Source organism: Conger conger, chromosome 18 (genome assembly GCF_963514075.1).
Source record: "Conger conger chromosome 18, fConCon1.1, whole genome shotgun sequence".
In the NCBI taxonomy this organism is placed as follows: Eukaryota; Metazoa; Chordata; class Actinopteri; order Anguilliformes; family Congridae; genus Conger; species Conger conger.
The window spans coordinates 13,523,033-13,548,224 of record NC_083777.1 but is presented as its reverse complement, the minus strand read 5'-3'; the positions used below and the strand labels follow the sequence as shown (position 1 = coordinate 13,548,224).

General features: G+C 44.9%; 1 protein-coding gene across 8 annotated transcripts in view; it reads right to left on the bottom strand.

Annotated features, from left to right (window-relative positions):
• Positions 1-25,192, bottom strand: part of LOC133118062 (transcription factor COE3-like) — an 89,512-nt gene that overhangs the window by 5,690 nt on the left and 58,630 nt on the right. For 6 of the 8 annotated variants that reach the window (XM_061227729.1, XM_061227730.1, XM_061227733.1 and 3 more), the window contains exons 9-12: positions 20,461-20,594; positions 19,538-19,664; positions 5,428-5,516; positions 299-364 (exon numbers count right to left, since the gene is read on the bottom strand). In XM_061227729.1, the coding sequence (XP_061083713.1) occupies positions 299-364; positions 5,428-5,516; positions 19,538-19,664; positions 20,461-20,594 (416 nt within the window). The remainder of the gene's footprint in view (positions 1-298; positions 365-5,427; positions 5,517-19,537; positions 19,665-20,460; positions 20,595-25,192) is intronic. The other 2 variants (XM_061227732.1, XM_061227736.1) reach the window with 1 other exon arrangement.

Genomic DNA, 25,192 nt, shown 5'->3' with positions numbered 1-25,192 from the left:
GTGTTCAAAGGCATTTGAGAAGCTACAGGTCAGCCGGTTTATTTGGGAATCCGCATTAGTTACACCATCTTTTGGACAGCGTTCAAGGTTTCGCTCTGGTTTGAATGGAGCCTGTCTGCGTGGGAGTTGGGAGTGATTCATCCTCAGACGCGCGGAAGCAGCCGGGGCCGGGGTGCGGACAGCCAGTCTGCCGCTCCAGGAGCGTGGTGGCGCCACGTGGAAGAGAACCAGAGCCTTCTGGGAAACGCGTACGGTGGGAACCGGGCAGTTCACCCGCTGCTTTGCGTGATGAGTTTACCTGATTGTTATGTGGCATTCCGTACAGAGCTTCCACAAGGTCTGCTGCTCTCTTCAACAGCACCTCCTGCAGGCCAAAAAGAGACGAGCGCACAAGTCAGACACCCAATAATTATTTTCACAGTTAAATAAGACAATGTTATGACAAAGTTTTCATTAATACTCTAAATATAAGGGGACAATAAGGCATAATAAGACACAATATCAATATACAGTATAATATTGCTACTGCTACACAAACTACAACTGTACTATAACTACTGCTACTACTACACCATGTTATATGTCACTGAAGCACACCAAAATTCCAGAGGGGTTTTGGGTTTTAAATGCGTCTCTTTGAGGGTATTAAACAAACAACACGCACTGGAGACGCAAAAGGGCCTGCCACTGCTTTTGGCTGCGAATTCCTCGCACTTTAGCGTTGGAAACACGAGTCATTTCCCATATCTTAATTAAACCGGCACAGACAACATCTCACCCCTAATTCTCGACCCAAATTTGCAAGCGAGCGAGCCCAGCGCTTATTCTTCTTTCTCACCAACAATAAAGCGAATTAGCTGGGGTTAATCTACTTCTTTCATAATGACATTAAGAAATTTTTCAATTAACCTCTTAGGCTGGCTGTTGTAACGGACTTCATAAATGGCTTCCCAGCCAGCTCTGGCTGAGTATAGCCTGGGGACACGGATGCACTAATTTTAGTCTTATCCATGTCTGCATGCCTCCACCGCTACGGCACACGGATTTAACGCAACACACGCACAGTTCTCCTCTGAACATCTTTGGCCCACGGCCCTTTCACACAGCACAGGACTGGCTTGTTGTCAGTCTATTTGGTTTACCAGCACTAGCTGGATGACCAGCAATGCTGCTTGACCAGCTTAAGTTTCAAGATGGTCAATCTGGCACAGCTGCATTTTACACCAGGGTTTATTTTAAAGTTTGTGGGACGTTGAGGGCATGTCTAATAGTCTGTTTGTTTTTGGTCCTTTGGTTGGGATTTACTTTTATGAATGTTGAGGGGCCTCAGATATGCTGCTTGTCTTTCACAGAGAAGGTGCTCTCTCTCTCACACACTTCCCCTCTCTCTCCCTCTCACTCTCCATCTCTCTCTCAATCCCCCCTTTCACTCCCTCTTTCTCACTCCCCACCTTTCACTCCCCCACTCTCCCCCTCTCTCTCTCACACTCTCACTCTCCCTCTCTCACACTCTCTCTCTCACTCCTCCTCTTTCTCCCCCTCTCTCCCTCTCTCTCACTCTCCCTCTCACATTCTCTCACTCTCCCTCTCTCACACTCTCTCACTCCCCCACTCTCTCTCTCTCTCACTCCCCCTCTTTCTCCCTCTCTCTCCCTCTCTCAGGCCCTGATAGCAGGCGTTAATAATGCGGGCGTGCCGTCAGCTGGCAGTGCCAATCTCCAGCAGCAGCAGCAGCTGCTCCTAGGCGAGGGGCGAAGCCGCCACAAACACGCCACCGCAGCCCCCGCTTCAAAGAGCCGGCCGTGTCACAGAGCCCCTCACAGAGACTCAATGGGCCTTTCATCCTGAAGGGCCCGCGCTCCCCTTATCTTCTGTTTATCAAGATTAATCGCTGCGGGGGCCACTTCTAGCGCGCCTCACCCGCGCAGAGAAACCAGAAAGTTAATCCAGAAAGTTACCGGTTGGGTGGCTCTTAAAACGGGCTTTTACCTCGCAAATTGGTGTCTGTGCTTGATGTTGCTCGCATCTACTTTGCATACAAATAAAGAATTATTCCTGTCGTGGAGCAGGTAGAATCAATACAGGGCCCAGCTGTCTTAATCTGCCGTCCTCGAACGAGCCGCGCTCTCCCAGCAAGATGGAGTGCTTGTTTATGTATATTCTTCTTTCCGAGGTGTTAATAATTACTCATAATCTCTTCCATCGAGTCGGAAAGACTTTTTACATGCCTTTCAATTTTAAGCAACAATTAAAGCAATTAAGACCGTCGCGTTCGCTGGCGGCTTTTTCATTTCCGGAAAAATATCCTCGGCCTCCTTGTCCATATGGCGCTTGGCGGAGGCGCCATAAGGATAGTTTAAGAAAATTACGTGGCCTCTCATCCTTAATCTGTCATTTGCCGCGCGGCGTCTTAACTAATGAACCCGGCTCACCGGGCTGCTCTTAAGTGGGGGCCTCATCACGTCGGCAGGCCCTGGAAAGCACCACCCAATCAGTCGAGGACGCTCTGAACGAGTTTGTTTTGTTCCAACGCACCGCCCTCGTGCACGGAGACTCACGCTGTGAATACGATTAGCGCGGCCGACGTCGTCAAGGAAGCATTTCCATGTAAATTTTGTAGTCTGCAGCCGTAAGTGTAATTGGCTCTCAGTTGTTTTTTTTTCTTTCTTTCTTTCGTTTTTTTTGGTATATAACAGACTTCAGGTTAAATGGAAACCATTAAAGCTCAAAAAACGATTTCCACCGCCGTTACGTGACGAAGGCCCCCCGTTTCATTACTGCAAGTGTTCGCCGTTACACCTGCGGACGACGGCAATTTAAACGCCATCCTTCACGCGCTCGGTCGTTTAGGACGGTACGTATCGCCGGGGCTGCCAAAGGTAACCAAGGTGATGTAGCTTCAGGTGCTAATGTCATTACCAAACTGTAAAGCAATTATTCTGTTAGCTCTCGCCCGAGGTTATGAATACATTGGGAGGTACAGGGCCATTAGATGTAGCTACTTCAGAAAGCACAGGAAAGAAGATGAATTTTAATGTGTGGGGTAATTGCTCGACATGAGTGCTTTTCTGATCATTTTTCTTGTATATTAGGCAAAAAAAAGGAAGTGGAATAATTTATGTTTGCTGAGTAAAGTAAAAGAGCAAGGAATTTGGTCCAGTTTATATCATGATAGAAATAACATTCTGCTTCTGCAAATGTTTTGTAACATTACATTCGGTAGGGACATCAGTGCACTGCTTAAGACAAAAGCTTAAAAGAATGAGAATTGTGAAGTCTCTGTTCACTTAAGTCTGATCCTGCTTTCCAATCTTGTTTCTCATCACACAAGGGTTTTGCATTCTTGGCCTGATATCCAGGGCTGGATCTTTGAATTACATTTATTTATTTTTGCTCCTCCCCCTGGGTCAGTCTGTACATTTTGATGTAGGAAAATTAGGAGGTAAACTTCAATTCGAGACAACTCCCTCTCCGTATAGCAACAATATTAGAGTGTGTCCAAGGCAATCCGCACGCGCCATATTGGCTTTCTGTCGTGCCACAATTACCCATCAAGCCCCGTGCATTATGGGTTCCTCAGAAAATTGCTCCAGAAATCAATATTGTGGTAATATTATCAACTGCTTGAGAAAAAAAACCAAAAAGAAAACACGCGGGCGGAGGCAGTCAGTCGCACTGCCTCAACGCTAATACCCATTTTGCATTCTCCCATCCTACCCCCAGCACTCATTACGTTTCACCTGCGAAATCAAACGCCCATTTCCTTTATTCTATTTCTGCTCTCATTCAAAAAATATACGTACGGGCCAATCGGCGTTTCAGTCATACACGTGCTTTGACCCCAGCGCACCGCCCTGAGACGGCTGGCTTAACAATGATGAATCGCTCGCCACTTTCATTTACATGCTGCTGAACTCCGCATTCAGCTCCATTAGGGAGCGAATCAAATATTTATGTTGTTTATTGGAAGCGCTCGGCCTCATCTCGTCCTGTGATTGTTTCGCACAAAGGCCGAGCGGCTGCGTTTCACCTGAATTAAAACCGCCAACGCGCCCTGTGTGTTTCCCAGCCTTCTGAATTTCCTTGTAAGTGAGGAGAGGGGTGGGGGGGGTTTGCTTCGCAAACTGTTTTGTAGCCATACACTTTATGATAGACGGAGAGCGTGAAAGAGAAATCCTCTCTGTCAGTTGCTGTACATGTTGTAAACTGTTTTGTTGCCGTACACTTTTCCCCCCCAACTGCTTACAAATAACGGCGTGCATTTTAAGTGTTTCTTATTACACTCGAAACCCACAAAGAGGGAATAAACGCGAAATGCAAGAGGGAGTGAGAGAGAGAGAGAGAAATCCTCTCTGGCGGCAGTTGCTGGACCTTTTTAAAGGTGCTGCAGATAGTTTAGGGCATTTATTGGAACAAGATTTCATGGCCAGATATTGCGCTCCGCTGAGACGAGTGTAATTGAAACGCTTCATGTACCGAGGGCCGGCTGTGCTGGGGGAGGCATCCATTTTAGCTTCCTCCAATATCTGAACTCCGTAGCCTCCGCTTTTATGAATTATACAGCGGAAGTTAATAATATTGCTAAATCGCATGCTGGGCCTTAATAGAAAAGGTCTAAAAGGTTTCATTGCATTATTAAAACTCAGAGGTGGTCAACAATTTGGCTCACACCCAGGAATTCTTTACAAACTAATCATTCATAATGTTACACTGCCCATCCCCGGCTGGTTTGAAATGGGAAATTAGCAGGTTTTCTATTAGTGCTCTAGGGTCAGACTATCAATGGAAAATTAAAATACTGAATTAGAGTTATAAAAATATAAGCGCCGATAATCTTTTATGTTGCACCTCAACCCAGCAGGGTTGTAATGTGTGTTGTGTGTGTGAGAACAGGAGGGATACTCGTTTCCCGTTTAAGGAATTTAAATGTGAAAAAATAGAGACTGCTGATATTAATGTGAGGACCTCATGTGTTAGCCTGCTAAAGTGAGGACTTGTAGCCGAGGCTCGGTCAACAAAAGATTAAACTGAATCAACCTTTGCAAAATGAAAGGAAAACAAGTGAAGTAATCACAGATCAGAGGATCTGAGCCTGCTAAGATTGGCATCACTGCAACCTGCTGGACTGTGACTTCTCCACCACACAGAAAGTTTGTCTCCCGGAATCCAAAAACCAAGCAGCAAATAGGACTGTGTGTGTGTGTGTGTGTGAGAGAGAGCATACATTTGTTTGTCTGTGTGTGTGTGTGTGTGTGTGTGTGTGTGAGAATGAGATCACAAGAGAGGGAATGAGTCTTCTCATCTGAATATTGTTTGCGTCCCATTTGGCAGAATTTTGTACAATCATTTAATGAGTGCGTCAAGGGAGATCGCACATTGTAAACTGAATTGTATGGAACTGTGTTTTTTCCCCCTCCCGATACTGACCTTTGGTAACCTCTCCGGATCTCCTGGATGCCTCGGAATGACCTTCTGTAACCTCTGGAATCCATAGTCGATGGTCGGCTCGTTTAAAGCTAAACGGGGTAAAAGAGGGGATAAGACACAGAGGCTTATTGTCGGAACGCTAACCCACTTACGCACCGAAGAGAGAAAACAAACATGTCAGACCCGGCCTTCTTCATTTAGAATAAAGAAGCAAGAGAAGGAAAGCAAATTCACAGGGGTCCGGTCGATAGATTATGAATGAGCGGCCGTGTAGCTGAGTTGTAGGCCCTGTCACGCGGTGATGTCTGCATCGCGGACCACTTTCGGTGCCGTCCGCGGGATTTATGGGAAACTGCCGATGATGACATATGTCCGGCTCAGATTTATCTCCCGGACCCTTTCTCTCCCTGCGTACTGCCGGGGTGTAAAATTAGGCAGGAGGGCCGCCGCATCCTGCAGGGCTTCATTAACCTATGAACAACTGGCTTCACTACGGGCTGCTCTTTCTGCAGGTTCATAGCACTAGAGTCTTCAAATGTGGTGTAAATAACAAAAATATTTACATTTTAGCTGTTTACAATTTGTAACTTTATATTTACGGCCTTTTACCATAAAATTTGCAGACATCTTTTATAGTTTGAACTATGTCGGGCTGTATATCAGAATTCACATTACTGTGCAAAGTGAATTCATCAGAATCCACCCTGCAATGCACACTGAATGAATCAGAATCCACCCTGCTGTGCACAGTGAATGAATCAGAATCAACCCTGCTATGCACACTGAATGAATCAGAATCTACTTTGCTGTGCACAGTGAATGAATCAGAATCCACCCCGCTGTGCACAGTGAATGAATCAGAAACTAAACCTGGTTAGACTGTACATTCTGTGTTTAACAGTTTAAGACTGTAATCCCTCTGCCTTACTAAAAGCTCCACCAACAACCGTAAAAAGAACAATACAGAATCAAACCCAGGGCAGGGGTAAGAAGTCCTATCAGGCCAAGCGCGTGTGCACGAGAGTCAGTCCTCCGCACACGTGTCATTAGGACGAGGGCGGCTCTGCAGAGCACCCCACGGCATAAATCAGCGGCTGTTTCCCCACCGCCTCTGTCTATTCATTACTCAACCTGCAATTTAGGCCATCACTCATTATCCAGCGTGTAATTTAACCATTAGAGCCACGCGGCTTTCTGGCTGTGAACGAGGACAACGGCAGCCAACTCAGACGCAGAGCCTGTGGATTCGGGGTGTTTCGGTAAGGGGGTACCCACACAAAGTGCTAGGTTGACTCTACGATCAAGCGGAGCAATTACGTGCGCAAACATGGCCGACGCTCGCTAATCGATGCGCGACGAGGCCTCCCGCGTCCGCACCTGACGCCGCGGCGACTGGAAAGGGCTGGGATTTGATTTGACACCCCGTCACGCTCGCCCGAGACAAAGGTTTCTGGCAGGGACAGGAAGGGAGACATCTTCTTAATAACGCATCGATTCCCACCGCCCACCCTCAACCCTTCACATATTGATTTTACATGACACGGCTCCTGGCACACTTTCAGCCTCATCCACACCCCCCCACACGACAAATGACAGAAGCCTCCAGGACAGAGACAAGGGCCAAGTTTCACAGCCAAATTTTCTAAGTGCGTGTGATGTAAATTCTATACGCGCAATGCCACTTCATAATCGGACCATTAATCATCGCCGGCTGTCACGTCCGTCTTTCGGGGCGATTTGTCACGTCGGGGGCCGTGGCTTGTGGAAAAAGGTGTCAGGCCTTGACAGAGCTGTGGGGGGGTGGGGGTTGGGTGGGCATTGTGGCCAGGCCCGGTGGACAGTTAATGACACCGGTCCATTCGCAGCAGAACAGCAGAGCGCTGTTGTGGCACTCAGCTACTGTACCTCTCGGTCACCTCATATACACCCGGGGTTGTGAGTTTGAGATGGGCGGGGCTTTAGTGGCAGGTCCATGCCCATTCGCCCTGGCTCCTGTCATAAGTAAAACAGGACAAACACTCAATTGGTCCCTACAGGCTCTCTCGCACCCCAGCATGACAATGCCTTTTTGTCAGGGTTAAGATTTGATAGTGGGGCCAGTAAAAACAACTAACTTGCATCAATACCATATACTCAAGGCTAGTACTGTATGCATACTAATTGATAAAAAAAAAGAAGGAATATTTAAATATATTCAGAGTCTCATTCTTGCAGTTGCGTACAGTAAATTATGATGAGCACATTTATAACTGGCAGGAACAGATTTTCTCACCAAATTGCACTACAGTGGTTTCCACTGCACATTAAATTTCCCATAATGCTATTCCCACTGAGTCACACAGCTCCAGGGCACATTGGAAAGCACCAGTTAGACTCGGCCTTCACAGAAACCCCCCGTCACTCCAAGCTTTCAGCGATTGACTCCTTATATTAAAAGTGTACGATCACAGATGTGTGATTAGAACATTCTTAACTGAAGATGCCAATGCTAATGCAATAATCACAACTGATAACTGACACCAATGGAGTTCTAGAACATTCCAAAAAACCTGCCCTAGAGTAAAGAGAGGGATGAGGGTAAGCAGAAGGGTGGAGTGATAGAAGCATGTAATGAGCTGATGAGAGACTGAGAGACGGACAGTTTGGGACGGATGGGAGTGTGGAACTGGTCTGTCCTCTTACAGTACATAAGGCATCTGAGTAAAAACAACATACTGACCAGCACGGACACAGGCTCACAATGGGCTCCGGCCAACACAGGACCTATGAATCATCTCCCACCACCTCTGAGCTCCGAGGCCCGCAGTACACACTGGGAGATACCACATCCACCACCGAAAATAAATAAAAAAGGGAAGGCCTTCTCCACTCTCTAAAACGATTGCATAAATCTCGGCAGGCTGACCGTCCGGGGCCAGAGTCCAGCAGGGGCAGGCCGGGCCTCTCCCCGACCCAGTCATGCCTCTCCCCGACCCGGCCAATCAATACCACTTTCCTGTTTTAGAAGTGGGTAATTATGAGGTGGAGAGATTGCCTGACCTCTCACCCCCACGCCATTGCTGTGCTGATATTAAGATAAATTGCCTGATTTTGGGTAAACATATGCTGCAATTCAAACTGTCAGCACCGCTTTGCTCAGGGATAATTTGTATTGATCTCCGGGCGTCTTCCCAATTTTGCTTACTGACCTCGCGGATAATTAGAGAGGGGAACGGCGGGGGGCCAAAGTCAAGGCTACAGAGGGAGAGGGAGGGAAGGAGGGAGAGAGGGATGAGAGAGGGAGGGATATGAGAAAGGGCGGGAGAGAGGGATGAGAGAGGGAGGGATAAGAGATTGAGGGGGGGAAAGAGGGAGGGAGAGAGGGAGGAGAGAGGGAGGGATAAGAGAGCAATAGAGCGAAGGATGACAGAATGGGATGCGAGAGAAAGATGAGAGATGGAGAGAGTGAGGGATGCAGGAGAAGGATGAGAGAGCAAGAGAGATGGATAAGAGTGTGTTTCTAACCCACATCTGTCTAAACCACATCTTCCTGCAACTTACATTTCCTCATTCTCTAAACCCAGACACTGAACACGAGGCTTTTTCTACAACCATACGCTACTGTGTTCAGAAATAAATAACTAAAAATAACATGTACATTATGCACGGGAAAATGCCACTTCAACCTAAATCAAACGTGTCATCAGCGAATCGGCATAATTTCACTTCTTATCCATGCAAATCCAGAATGTTAATGTTGGGATCTAGCAATCATTTGGAAAAGCAGCACTGTGATAAAAGCCAAATTAAGAAGGGTGGAATGGCCATGGACTAGACTCCCTGCCAAACCCGGCAGGCCATCAGGAATCCTCTGGGAATTACTCATATCCTGTTTTCACACACCGGCCAATAGCGGCCAACGGATGCTTCAGATGTTCTCTGACGTTTCCGAATCCAATTCAGTCAGGAAAGGGCCAGAAGCTTGGCTTATTTAGCTGTGTTTGAGTGCACCAACACCTTTATGACTTTACATGCATTAAACTGAATGAGGAGTAGCATTAAGTAATTTTTACACGTATCTGGGCATTTTTGTGAAGTCGAAGGTTCGCAGTCAGTTTTCGGGTCTCAGTAATGCTGTGGAGATAAACAGGAAGCAGGTTCTGAATGTGCCCTGCTTGTCACGGATCTCATTGGGTGTGCCCCAATACTCCCAAAAACACATCCTCCTTTTCTCCACTAACCCCCACCCCCTAGTATGAAGGGAGGAGATGAGTGGAAGAAGGGAGGAGTACTGGCACCCATTGTGGTAACTGAAACTGACGCTGGTGGCAGAGGGGTACCCCTGGGACATTTTTAAGGGCGCCACATTGACTTTCCGCTAGCCTTTTAGCCCACTGTTTCAGTTCTTCAGTTTATATGAATACAACCCTCAAAGAAGATTCGATAGCACCCCTCCAGTTAAAATATACACATATATATATCCAGCAAACTCATGAAAACCATACACACTGAGCCCTCATCATGTAAAGCAGAACGAGACATTGTCCAGTAAAACCGCTATCTGCTGAAAGCCCATAGTGCTTTCACCCAAAGAAAGCACTATGTGTGTCAGGAACCTGGCACACAATCCTCGCATTCGGCGCCGTAAAGACACCGCCTCGCACTCCCCGCGCTTGTGAGATGAAAAAAATAAAAACATTAAACATTAAAAAGCCAGAAGCGACATTTAACAGTAACCGTTACGGCGAACTCGCCGATGTTATGGCGAAGAGGGCCTGATTCAGACAAAGCTCGCATGCTGAGCAAGTGTTCCGGCCCCACCATTATTGGTTATTATGATAACTTATCTTTCCAGAAGATAATAAGGAGCTTTATTGCCGCTGCTCGCTATTACTTTCTCTAATTATACTTAACTGCTCGGAGCTTATCTCAGCCCCACCTACACCATTCAGCTTCCTTTTTTTTCCCTCTCCGCACAAATTAAGAGTTGAGCTGGGGGCTGGGAGGAGGAAGGGGGAAATGGTGGAGGAGAACTCCTTGGTTTAGGCCCTGTGGCAAAGCCTAATTGTAATTGAAGTTTGCTGTGATAGGCAGAGAAGGCGGAGAACTCCGGGGCAATAAGGTCACTTAAAAAAATCGAGGTACAAAGATAAATTGCGCAAACGAGGCAGCCTAAGGTTTCTTTTTTTTTAATTCATCTGAGTTTTCCTCAAGAGTTGTCGAAGAAACAGAGCGTGTAAGAAACACTGTGTTTTTTTTTAGTGTTTTAACTTTGTTGGATTCAATCAGTATTTCTGATGACTTTGACTGTGATACATATGTTGGTCTTCACAAAATGCTTGACAAGATTATTCTTGAAATTTCTCAGCATGCTAAATTCAGCTGACCTTGTGATTGTGATGAAAATACAAACTCTTGCCTTTAATTGTGAAGCAAAGTTAAGGCTAAGTGTTAGAATTTAGGCCTATGTGTGCATGCGTTATACGGGGTTGAATTTTCCTCTTTTCGGAAAAATAAAGTATATCTGCAATCCAGGGAAAGATTTGTTCACCCCCCCCCCCCAGATTATGTTTTTATCCATAAATTTGCAGTTTGGTTTCAGTAATGATGACTTTCCTGCAGGCACCCCTTTGCTGAAAACAGACCACTGTGCGCACAATGCACACAGAAACATGATCTACGCTTTCCAAAGCAGACATCTGCTATCTTCAGACTAAACTGAGCCTCAACATGCTGAGTCCAGAACAAAGAGAACAGAGCCCTTCACACACACAGACACACACTCTCACACATACACACACCTTAGGGCAGCCTGCTTCCTCACACACTCAGCCTGGGATGTGGCTTCCTGCAAGATTCAGCTCTAATGTGTAAAAATTAAATAAAGCCAAATTAAATTGCTCAATACAGGGACATTCCTCTAGAGGGTGTTAGCGATTTCAGTGACAAACTGCTATTTGCTGACAAGTAGTTTACACATTAACCAGCTGAATCCAAGGGGGGAAATGCCAATAGCAATTATGTCACGGCGAGGTTATTAAACGTCCCACTGATAAGTAACTAGGTGAAGTTGACCAGGTGATAGACACTGCAGGGGAGGAATGATTGTGCTGTAAGAGTCCTGCTGTTCCGCCAAATAGGATTGCGTCATTGGAACTATGTGCACACTAAAGGAAGACGGCCAAACCAAAACACAAAGATCCGCTAACCCCCGCATCTGTCAACCCCACCACTGTACTTCTTGTATTGCACAACCCCCCCCCCCACCACAAACACACACACACACACACACACGCACACACACATACACACACTCCTGCCAGCACCAAATTTAGATGCTGAGGAAATTAAAATTTCAAAGATCTGCAGCTCAAAAAAAGGGAGAAAAAATCAATAGGGAGAGATCAATGCTCATAGAAATTTCATGAACTTTGAACCGATGGAGGCTTGATGAGGGGCGGCGGGGGGCGGGGGGCGGGGGGCGGGTGGGCTGGGTGGGTAGCCTGAATCCCAGCTGGTGATTGTTCACGGAGGAGATAAAACACGGCTGACAGAGCTGGAGGGTGGAGGAGCTCGGGAAAACTCACTCCGGCTTTCATATTTTGTTGGACAAAAAAAAAACCCCACCTTCCTCAATTTCTGGGTTTTTTTTTTCCTTTTTTTAAAATTGAGGTCCCCCTCCCCCCACACAGTGACTTTTAGCACACCCCTGTGCCTGTCCCCACAGAAGATTTTACACATTACCGGTCACCAGAAACCAAATTGGGTTCCCTTCACAGCCGATCGCAGGTGCAAATTAATATTGTAAAATTAAGATCAATACATGGACGGGGCTCCGATTGACGGGTGGCTAAATTACTGCCGCGTTTTCCTCCTCATTCCAGATGAGTTGTGTTTTCCTCTCCCAGTCAATACTTTGCAGGTTTTCTCATTAATTTCTCGATAAATTTGGCGATGAATTTCAATTGCGGGGAAGGGCGACAGGGGTACCGGCAAGGCTTGTGAACAGCACAGGAAGTACAAAAGCAAAGGAAGGTTCAGAACCTGATTTATCAGGGCCCGGTCTTGCCCACTGGAGCAGGGCTAATGTCCCTGACTTAGTGAGGACAACCTATTTAGGAGAGTGTTAACAAAGAGAGCCAAAATGGTGGACGAGGGAACCAATTATATCCAAATCAGTTTGCGGTGCCCTTCTACGGCAATGCACGCCTGTCACTCAGTCCTTTCTTCCTCTCGGCGCGGAAACTGTAGAATAATTCCAGCACCCCCCACACCGCCACCAACCCCACGAAAAAGAGGAGTGAGGGCAAATTGGAGAGTGCATGCTCAATTGCAGCCACTTGTTTCAATTATAGACTAGGGTTTCACAGGTCACTTAATAATTACATGTCATCTAATAACGGCACGGAGTCCGTCCTGAAAGACGGCCGCCCAGACAGGCAGCGAGGACGAGAGAGAGGGGGAGAGAGAGATGAGGAGCGTGAGCGAAGGAAAGAGAGAGAGAAGGATAGAGAGAGAGGGAAAGAGGGAGGGAGAGATAGAGAGGGAGAGAGTCAGATGGGAAGGGAGAGGGAGGGACAGAGAGCAAGAGAGAGAGAGAGAAAGAGAGGGAGAGAGGGATAGTACAGAGAGAAACTGATTGGGGACTGAGAGAGAGGGAGAGAGAGAGATGCTGTAGGAAGAGAGAGTGAGTGAGAGAAATATATTCTTGGAGAGAGAGAAAGATGGTGAGAGAGAAACAGATAGGGAGGGAGAGAGAGAGTCATCTAATTAGAAGACAGGAACTAGCTCTTGTGTAGCCCTGACACTGTTCCCCTCAGGCATTATCATGGAGCCTCTTCAGCAGGCATTGTGCTCAGGCAGCCTCCCTCCTCTCTACGCCGGGGCCAGCGGTAAATACGAGCGCCCGGCACGACTACAGACACTGGCCGCGAGTGAGGGGGGTAGCAGTTCATTGTCACTGCTTATTCAAAGCGAAATGGCTCTCGCTGACAGCCACTGGACCGCACTCAAACAGCTCTGTTTACACACCTCTCCGTGAGCCTTTGATTACCGCCACCCGGGCGGCAGCCAATCCCGGCCCCGCGGCGGGAGGAGGGGGGCGGGGTGACGGCGGGATGGGATCGCGTAATCGCAGATCAGAGACTACAAAGTGCCGGCAGGGCCAGGCTGGGGCGGAGGCCCGATGTGCAGATTTCACGGAAATGTTCTGATAAGGACAATGTCTGGATCACTGGGATAGAGAGGGAGAGAGATGGATAGAGAGAGAGGGACTTTCTCCAGTCTTTTTCAATCACCGCCTTCCTTTGCGATTTAAAACTCTTTACTCTAGCCGGGAATTTGTACAGCGCAACTAAACGATAAACTTTTATCAGCTGCCATTTTTTTTTTTACATCCTCCTCCTAACTCGGGGAAAAGGAATCTTCACTTTAATTTACAGTAACATAGCATCACTCTCAGATCAGGGAAATGAGTTTGGTGTACTTTTCTGAATTTCTGAATTAAGTCACCCCAACCACTACAGCTGAATGAATGCACACTTACACTTACTGACATGAGTCCATAGAAAAACACAGTTGCCTTTGATTCCATGCTTCGGTAGGATGTTGCTGCATGTGTCTCTATGGGGCTGGCTGTGACCCTAAACAACTCTATATAGTATATACGTACTGTATGTATAATGTACAAACTCAAATGGACTAGCCAGCTTACTCTTTCTCAACCTGAAGAAAACCCTGTTAAAATAAAGGTTCAATAAATCAAATGGGATATAATGGCAATATACTGTATGTGTGATTTAAATTAAATATTAATGCAGACCTTAAATTGTAACAGTCCAATATAAATATTTTTACTATGAGCTATTACTCATGTATATAATCTTTTTTGTGCGTTTCTGGCGCGGCGTACTGCATGCAGCCCGGATGAAGAGGTTTAAACTCTCTGATTACTGGCTTTATCGAGTGAAAAAGAGATGACCCTTTTGTCCTTTTTTTGACAAATGACCGTCTCCTTCCCCGCCAACACTTAGTCAGTTTTGGTGCAGCAGAGTCGATATCTTCACCTTGACAAGAAAACTTTGTGATTTATCAGCCCTCATTGGCCGCCCGGCTCCACCGCGGACCAATGGAGCGTCCTGGCTGAACAGGAAGGCCGTATTTGGTCAACGGCATTTGTAAGTAAAGCACAACAAACCATTAAACAAAAACATAAATAAAAAAATACAAAAAAAACCAAGCAGCCTCACAGACAAATGGGTGGTTATTTGACATCCCCAACATTAAAAAAAAATGTATAAAATAAATAAATAAAAGCTGGACTTGTACTAATAATAAAAAGGCCAAGTTGGTCACTGAGGATCGAAAGACAGAGCACCCTGTCAGCGTACAGGTTGGGAAATTAGCAAATAATGTCCCCGCTTGCTGATAAATGTGTGACAGCCAATCATTTTTTAACGTTTTGATGCATGTCCGCCATCCCTCAGGAGGAAAGGGAAAGTTTAGCGGCCCTCCATTTTGCCGTGATGAATGGTGTGATCGGTAATGTACCGCTTCTCTGTGAGGTATAGTTCATTTTAAGCAATTCCGGTAAATGGGTGTCACTGATTAGGACAAATAGTGTCGGGGTTCAGTGGAGCTGTTGGTCCATCTTATTTCTCACACTTCCAGCAGGGCATAACAGGCTAGGGCATCAGTGACCCTGCCTAAACACAAACCAATAGCTTTGATGCAATTAGGGTGCTGTGCTGTGTTTTATTTATGAAACCTGTCATTGGTCGAACCCAGTGAAGGTCTTCCAAGTGGCATATATGTTATATAGACTCTATAGCTAACAATATGTCATGATAGCCAGCGCGTCAAATAGCTGATTTCCATTGTTTGTATTTTTTAAAGCATTAATCTAAGTAAATAAGTAAATGCGCAAATAGGTAAATAAGCAAATAGATAAATAAGTAAATAAGTAAATAAGTAAATAAGTAAATAAGTAAATACGTAAATACATTAATACATTAATAAGTAAATATGTAAATACATATATAGGTAAATAAGTCAATAAATAAGTATATAAATAAATACTTTGTGGCATGCTGTGGTCAACATTTATTTTGCAGGTTGATTTTGTGTTTGCTACTCGTCACTGGAGCAGGTATCGCTCGGGGGAAATGAGCGGAAAAAAACGTGTTTATCACCTTCAGCTAAGGGGATTTAAGATGTCAGCAGGAGGAACCTTTTAAAAGTGCCTGATCAGCTGTGGGGGGCTTATTAGAGAGAGAGAGGTATTGACATGAGGATAGGCGTATCTGTCCTGCTTTGATTTTTTCGGACCCTGCTGACAGCTGGCTCTAACACCAGATCCTGATCAATGTGTGAGAGATACAAGTATCTTAATAGCTATGGAAGACATGGTGAAATAAACAAGGGCTAAAACAAATTAGCAGTTTATTAGACCAAGCATAAGATCTTGTGTGTGGTCTTTAATCCATTTAAACACGACTATTGATAAGAAATGAAAGAAAATTAAGAGGTGAATTGTTTGGTGGTGGTGTATTATAACATGCTGAACTTATACTATATCTGCTGCAATGTAAGTATATGACAGCAGGTTATTTCATTAAATACTCTTGTGATAAATGTAGAATTCATATACACTACAGCAGATGGCCACAGGGTGTTGTATTTGTATTAAATAATTCACTTACTGCTGTTCCTCAATCTCTGTTTGCACATGACAGCACTTGTACCTTTGCACTTTTTAATTCGACTCTTGACACAGGAAAGAAAAAAGTCCTGAACAATATCTGTGGGTGGCAGTTCAGCCATTCTTCACCTTGAGTAGCAGTAATTTATTTAAAGGGCACTGGCCTCTGAGACAGAGAGCTTGTGTTGGCTGTGATGCGAATGAGCTATTGACTCCGTACTGTAGCAGTCATTGACACAATCACACAAGAATGAACACAAAAGATCTTTAAAGCACTTTCGCAACTAAGACCTTTGACTCAAAGGCACAAGTGTCCAAGTCTCTCTCTCTCTCTCTCTCTCTCTCTCTCTCTCTCTCTCTCTCTACCCCACTCTACCTCTCTCTCTCTCTCTTTATTATTTCAGTGAGAAATTGGTAGAAACAAAATAAATAATATGACTTCATTGCCAGGTCAGGAGATATGTCACTGATATACGGATAATAATAATTTTACAAGTTCTGTAGCTAGAAAGCATGCACCGGACATCTTGTAAATGTTTAAAAGATTGAATGTATCCCACATTCAACCCATACCCTGTCTATTTAGGATGTCTACTGCACACAGCCTGTTGACTCCTGGTAATTTGAAATAATTTATTTAATTGAGCGAGAAAAATATTTCAAAGGAGGGCGGGTCAACAAAATGTTTGGGCGAGGGAGGTCAACATGAAAAGTTCTAAATGAGCTGTAAAGAGTTTGCTGGAAACCGTGCTCCCAGAAAAGCTAACACACATCTCCTAAAATTACACTTGCTAAACGCTTGGCCTTTAATATGCATTCCTTCAACAGAAATGATTCACCATGCTGAAATTAGAGACATTTTCAAACTTCAAATGTCGGTTTAAAAAATAGTTATGGTTGAAAGATCCAACAGAATTTACAAGTGTTCCACTGTAATTACATGAAGCATACTTGGAAATTGTTTAGATTTATTAATTTAGAAAACATAGCTCTTCTGCAAATTAGTAAGAGAAACAATGGCCAAAATAATTACTGTTTTAACAGCATAATAACAATCACTCTGCAACTTATAAATGTTACATTAATTTACCATCAATTGCTCACCACAGTTTGTTGGATTTTGGTCTCCAGAAGGCAATTTGCTATTAACTGGCGATTAGGTGGAAAATAACTGTTAATTTTGCTCAGGCTCACAGCAGTCTTGCGTGTTCTTCTTCTGACCTTTATAACCAGGGAGAAAACCTCCGGGAATAGACAGGACTGGAGGAGGACAGTACATGGTGTTTGTGACTCTCTTTTATTTCATCACACTAATCAAGTGCACTGCTGAGCTAACTGTCAACTGATATTCAAATTCCAAACATTACACTCATCGTTATAAAGCTTGTATCCTAAAGATTAAAAATTGTGACAAGCTAGCATAGCTACAGTATGAAGTAAACTTCACTGAGCAATACGACAACAATTCAGAGATTGCTGAGATTGCTAACTGCTGTTCATTAGCATCATAATTATGGATACATTTGAGGACAAACAGATTTTCCTCAGTAGGCCTATACTTTCCATCCTCTCGCTACCTCTTTCCAAGATCAGTTTATCCTCCAACTCTTCTGACCAGCTGGTATCTGCTAATATTAACTATACACAGCTTCAGATTAATGCTACTCCAATACCAGTCAACAATATTATATATTTTCAATCCCATATGGAACGTGGAGATACTGAATTTATGATAGACCTGACTGTTATAGTACCTTAAGAAATTAGAGAAGGTGTCCACTGTCAGAGAAACATCAGTGTCAGCTAGGCGGGATAATTAGTTTTGCAGTCACCTCTTCTTTGTCAACACCTTCCCAAGACATACCAGTAAAGTACTTTGTACATAAGATAGTCATCAGAATCTGCCTCATCTGTGTGACTAATTCTGTCCGCTCTAAAGACGTCTGGCACATTTACAGGGTGGCGTAGAATCCGTGAATGTTGCGGCTCAGGCTTCCCCTGGTGTTACGCAGCACACTGCGCTCTTGTTTCATTGTGCCAGAGTCGTGTTGCCCTCTGCTCCCTGCCTGCCGGGGGGGGGGTTAAATGTTACAGCGCCATGTCAGTCTGCGAGCTCACAGGGGCCTGATGGGACACAGCTGCCTGGGCGGGGAGGGGGCATGGGGCTCCTCCCGTTCTGATGTCGGCGAGCTGGCCTATGGCAGGACCCCGGGCTCGGGTTTCGGATGGAGAGAGCGGTGGCTGGTGATCATCTCATGGTCCTCATCAGTTTCAGAACAGACAGAAGTTTCCAGGTCAGACAGGTCACAACCCCTGTGCCCTGTAACCCCTCCCCCTCCCCTACACACCCAGCGCTGATCAACCCCCACTTCCTTCTGCTTCCTCCTGACCTGACACACTGCCTCTAACGTGACTGAGTGTCTCACACACGTACACACACACACGCACACACGCACACACACACACTGCCTCTAACGTGACTGAGTGTCTCACACACATACACACACACACTGCCTCTAACATGACTGAGTGTCTCACACACGTACACACATGCGCACGCACGCACACACACACACACACACACAACTTCCTTCTGACACACTGCCTCTAACGTGACTGAGTGTCTCACACACGTACACACACACACATGCGCACACACACACACTGCCTCTAACGTGACTGAGTGTCTCACACACGTACACACACACACATGCGCACACACACACACTGCCTCTAACGTGACTGAGTGTCTCACACACGTACACACACACACACGCGCACACACACACACTGCCTCTAGCGTGACTGAGTGTCTTACACACGTACACACACACACACACTGCCTCTAACCTGACTGAGTGTCTCACACACAGTGCCTTACACTCACAGAATGGGCCCCCTCTATGCCCGCTGGCCCCTGACACTCACAGAGTGGGCCCCCTCTATGCCCTCTGGCCCCTGACACTCACAGAGTGGGGCCCCTCTATGCCCGCTGGCCCCTGACACTCACGGAGTGGGGCCCCTCTATGCCTGCTGGCCCCTGACACTCACAGAGTGGGGCCCCTCTATGCCTGCTGGCCCCTGACACTCACGGAGTGGGGCCCCTCTATGCCTGCTGGCCCCTGACACTCACAGTTATTTAGCTGACGCTTTTATCCAAAGCAATTTACAGCTGATTAGACTAAGCACAGGCCAATCCCCCCTGGAGCAATGTGGTACAAGAGTCAAACAGCTACAACAATCTTATTGCGGTTACACTGGGGCTTGAGCCACCAACCTTCCAGGTCCCAGTCAAGCACTTTAGCCACTAGGCTATAGGCTGCCCACACATTTCACAAGCCTGAGAGAAGGCCAACGGCCACCGACCACCTACAGCACACGCTATCGGTGAGCAGTGGACCATACAGAGAGGAAACATAAACAGTGCCTTACCAGTGTAGACGAATCTGCCCGGGGCCCCTTTGCAGAACTGCTTTGACTTGTACGAGAGGGTGACTTCCACCACGCCCGGAATGTGCCTGGGCGGCGTCTGAACCCGGATGGCGTGGGGGGTTATCAACTGGAAGAATCGCAGATTAAGTGCTCAACAGCGAGCTCCAAGATAGCGGCCGATATCAGCATTCTCCGTTTGATCATAATGACCCAGATGAAATTAACCAGTCGCCTAACACGTCTCGCCCCATGCATTCAAATTCAAGGTTGTTGTTTTTTTTTTGGTTTGTTTTTTTTTTTAAAGAAAATGTCTGTAAATGGTCCTTGGCGTCGAGTCTTGCAGGAAAGGCCAGGGGGCATTGTTCAGCCTAAAATGGCTTCCATATGTCTCCCCCTCCCAGTGATTTCTCAGCACTAATTGTTCAATTGTTTTGAGAGTCGTCCTGGCTTTAGCAGTCAGGCAGAGGACTTGGCAGTTGTTTAATTCCATTTAACATGCACACACTCTCGTCCAGTTTTTCTCTCTACTTGTGCTGCATGTTCAACAATTGACTATTTAACTGCCATATTGAAAATCATTGCCACGTGCATTATGCAGGGTCACAATTACACACAGAATCGTGTTCAGTGCAAGTTCAACACTGATAGACTCTGTTTAGCCCTAATAGAATATAATTAATGATTTAAACTTTTAAAAGTTTTTTTTTTTTTTTCCTGTGTAGCTTGTTAAAATTGAGCTTTATACAATCGGGGCATTGTCTTGATCTCTTTTAAATAATAATAAAAAATGTTATTAGAGAAGTAGGAACGGCAATAATTGCTTCATTTTCCAGTCATTGTTACAAACTAGAAAACTGTTTCGCTTAATGATAAACAAAAAAGCTGGAAACAATTAAACTGAAATTACAAAACAGAAAACATACCTCACTCCACACCAGCATAGTGCCAAAGACGACTTGCAAGCCATCGAAGAAGTTGTCTCCGATGATGATGACAGTGGCCCCGCCCGTAGTCCATCCTTCGCTGGGACTGATGGCTTTTATGCACGGTGTAGCTGCTTGTACAAGGCAGAAAAAAAGAGAATTTAGCACCTATCTTTGCAGAATAGCAAAGCACCTTCCCTGTAGCAAAGAATTCAAATCAATAGAAAAAGTGAATGATAGCGCCGTCACACGTAAAAAGCACAATCACATATCACCGACCTCATGTAGCCTACTTACAGAAAACCGTTAACTTAATGTTTTCACTATAAAGGCGAGGCAGTGTTGTTCGAGCCGGAGACAATGCATCGATGCCTTCGGGCGATTTTGGCTATTAAACATACTAAGCAGCGTGTTGTGCACGCTGTCGATTTCTGTTTTACTTTACTGATCTAGAGGCATAAACAGAATGATTGAGGGAATTGTGAGTGTGGAACAAGAGGTTTGAATTTTAAATCGCTGTGCTCAGCAAATTTTGATTATTATTTTCTACGAACATGTTTTTTTTTTTTTTTTTTTTTTTTTTTTTTTTAATATTCACTCTGTAACAGGGTATCAGTAATTGCACTGATACATGTCACTTCATATTAAAGAAAAATAAAACACGCGCGCACACATAGAAAAAAACAGGCTTTTTTATCATAGTAGCTAATGGAGCAGTGAACTGCATACATATAATTTAATAATTGAGTCGTTGATAGGACGTTTACGCATTTTTGGAAATTATATTTGACTGGTGTGGGCAGTGTGAGAAGCGCGGCAGACTGATCGCTGTCTTACAGCACCCACTCCTTGACACACAGGCAGGGGCCGAGGCGCACACCCCGCCCGGTGAACCGCTTTCGTCTCCGCTTTGATCAGATCTTCTTTTACATGCTGTTGACAGACATTTTTCAGCGGCTTGGATGGCTTTTGTACTCCGACTTTAATGCAACCCAAAGTAGCGGATACTAAAGATTTTCGCTTTTGCGATCACAACTTTCTTGCTTTCTCTCGATTATCTGTACTTAGCTCAACCTGAATCACTCGCAAATTATTTATTTTTTTACCCTACGCTTATATTGTTACATAGCTGCTACAACTGTTACTGTTGATGAAAGGAGGATTGTAGCCGTGCGTTTAGTTTTAGAATGAACTCAATAGCCTCTTAAATAATTCACACGGGATATTCTGCTATGTGCAAAGCCTTTTACTATAATTGAAATTGCTACAGTAAATGTTTTTTCTGAGATGATTTTTGCAATAGTTTTGGTTGATTTTGTAACTTTAGAATGGCGTTCTGTTTTACGGTCTAATGTGTTAAGTATATACATACTGCAAGAATGTTAAAATGTAATTAGGCCTACTACCGGATATTTCATTGAAATAAGTCTGAGAAATAAAATGAATTCGCATGCTATTTCGAAGAGCAGTCAGGTCTGGTTTAATCACCATTAACTATTGTGTAGACCACTTCAGGCAAGGCAGCTCTCTGTTTGCTTTAATGTTGGACTAGTGGAGGTTATATTTGCTCATTCCGAGCGCATCTCCCCAGCGCGGCAGAGTCTCTGAGCACACACACCAGGAGCTTGCCCTTAACTAGCACTGTTGACTTCATGCTAATAAGTTCATACAAATTTTCATTTCTGAGTCTAGCGAGTGACATTTGCTTTTCTTAATTGCAGGCGCGGCGTTTGAAAAGGATCAACTCTCTGAAGACAGACATGCCTTCTCAAAGGGAGTGACCTTCATCAGCGCTGCCAATTATAGCAAATAATTCACCAAAAATTACAGTAAACAAATTTACTTTGTAGGTGAGAGGGATAAGGGGCGGGGGGGTTGGGGAGTTGGGACATAAAGTGGGCTCGGCACAAGAGGGGCCGGCTGGCAGCTGCGGCCTTAGAGCGCCGTGCATTGCCTCGGAATTTGCTATGCCTCCCACGGAAACAACACAGAGCCCGTCACGAGTACGTCTGAGCCTTAAGCCGTCTCCCTTCTGCCTGCATTTGCATACATTTCAATGCACACATAGAGGAAGAACATGTGTTCGGTGGGAACCATGGCAAACCGAATTACACAGAATGTGTTAGAGATCTAATGATATACGTGCGCTGGGCTCGCAAGAGGATAATGAAAATTAGAGCGGAGGACAACTGCTGCAACAGGCCTGGAAATTGGCGACGCGCGTTCGTATCACTGTGTCCTTTTTGGACCAATTTTAAAAGGACTAGATAATTAGCAGGGGGAATTAATACGGGCGCTTTAGACGACTCTTACCAAAACTGGGGCAGACCCAATAATATCTAATCGCGTGGTTTGCAATATTAACGCCAAAAAAAACTAAGATATGTATTCATTATTTCCGTTATCAGCAAAGCTAGAATTGGACAAAAAAAACAAACAAAAAAACAAACCAGATGAAAGCAGACATTGCATCTAAATATACATAGTATAATTTGTTAATATATTCTGTAAACCTGTGCGAGGAATTTCTGTGACGTTTTCAGATCATTACGCACTGACTGCTGCTTAACTATAATCTCAGTAACGGTCCTCACACTGATAAATCAGATGGGTTGCATGACAAACCTTTTGTGTTTCAAGTGGACAGTCAAGTAGCCAAGAGAACCAGCGGACTATCAAAGCCCCTTGTGTGTTATTTAGTAAACAGTCTCCGGCTCTAATCATCGCGCTTTCCCCGGAACACGGCGGAGTTTGTCACCTTTCTCCCCGTTCGCAATATTGAGACACTCAAACAGGTCTAATCTCGCTTTATGAAGACTCCTTTGTTCTGCCTGCTAAAACGTCTTGTAATTGTGCTTAGAGTGTCCAGATGGCGGCCTGATACTACAGCTGATGGGATTATACCTTTTACCTCTCCTCTGGCCATCTGTTCCCTTTAACTCGCTAAAACCCCGCAGCCTGGATTCGCTCGTCTTTATTGCATAAACCTAACAGCATTACAGGCACTTGGCATGCAAATCACTTCCCTGCTTGAAGGCCTTGGGCTGTGAGCTCGCTCGCAGTGATGCCCGAGTCGTTTGTGAACTTGCAAACAATAGTGTGTGTGTGTGTGTGTGTGTGCGCGCGCGCGCGCGCCTAACTGTATGCCTGTCAGTGTTATGGTGTGATGGGAAAAACTATCTTTACAGCACATTACCAAAGGTATAAAACCCTTTACTTTCCCTGCGTTATATTCAGCCAGTGCACATCATTTCCACAACACTATGATCTTTAAAATGATTCAGCAACCACCGTCTGCAGCAGCAGCGGCTGGAATTAATTGAGAGTTTGCGGACACTGCTTTTGAGTATCAGATCATTGGCTAATGAGGTGCGAGCGAACAAGCTTTTCAGACGCGTATGTGCGGATCTCGCCGAGCCTCGTCGTCCATATGAAGAATGTGTTGCTAATCTAAAGCATACCGTCTGACTACCTGAAGTCTGAGTTTTACGGCTGACACGGAAGGGGTTAGATTTTATTACTGTACCTCCCGCTCTCAAAGACTTGGCTCACGTGTTGGGATGTCCCACTCAAAGAGGGTTAGAACAGCACGTTTAAATGCTCTGTGGTATTTTCAGGAATGCGGTCGGGATAAAGGTATGCGGATACCATTTTAACCGTAGATTTGAAATGACAAAGATCAAAATGACGGAACATTGTCTTTTAAGAGAGTGAGAATGTCTAAAGCTGGTAAAATTTGGCGTTCCTCTCGATGACGTGCTTACAGTTATTTCTTTCAACTTCAAATATTATAAAAAGTAAATAGTTTAATTGACAGATCTCACAGTACAATAAAGATTAAAGGGGGATTGAATAAGACTTTGAAGGAGTGGTGGCCTAGTGAAACAGGGTGAGAGAGGAACCATGGCAGACGCCTGTCTGTTCCCAGGGGACCCGAAAGACTGGGAGACAGGGCTCAACCTATTTAATTGCTCTTCTCATTAAAGCTGGTTGCTAGGCAAAACACACCCACCATGCAATGAATATGAGATGGAAAAACATTACGTCACTGAGTGTAGTCACTTTAATTATTACAGTTACCCTGTAGCTTAGTCAATAATAATAAAAAAAGATATAGATTTGTTTTTCCCCCCAATGCTGGAAAAGTATTGTTTTTGCTTTATATATTTTACAATGTACTCATTGCTTTGATAATAATAATAATAATAATAATAATAATAATAATAATAATAATAATAATAATAATGCGTATTTAAGATAGAAACAGTGAACAAACCAGGCTATATATCTGTGCTGTTAGTGTTGCTGTTACTAAATGTACTAGTCCCTGGAAAGCCTATCGTTGCCACATGGCGTAAAGATAAGCAAGGCTTTCTCGCCAGCTCAATTTTTCCATAACGTCTTTACTGAATAACTGAATATGATCCAACCGCAGAAGTCAGTTGGGGGTTAGAAGGTCATGTTTAACGCCTTTTACATCTGAGTTTCCCAGGCTTTCTCAGTCCAGCTTTTCTCCTGCAGACCCGGCAATCGGTCAATCATACGGAACGAGTTTGAAGGAAAACAGTTTGGCCTGTTTTCTCATGCACTATTCCCCAGCCTCCATTAGCATCAGCAGAACCCAGCAACAGGAAATGACCTCACAGCAAATTCTTTGCAGATTTCATCATGGATTTCTTTTTCTTTTCTTTTTTTTAAATAACAAGTGTGCAACTGGACATCGAGCACACAG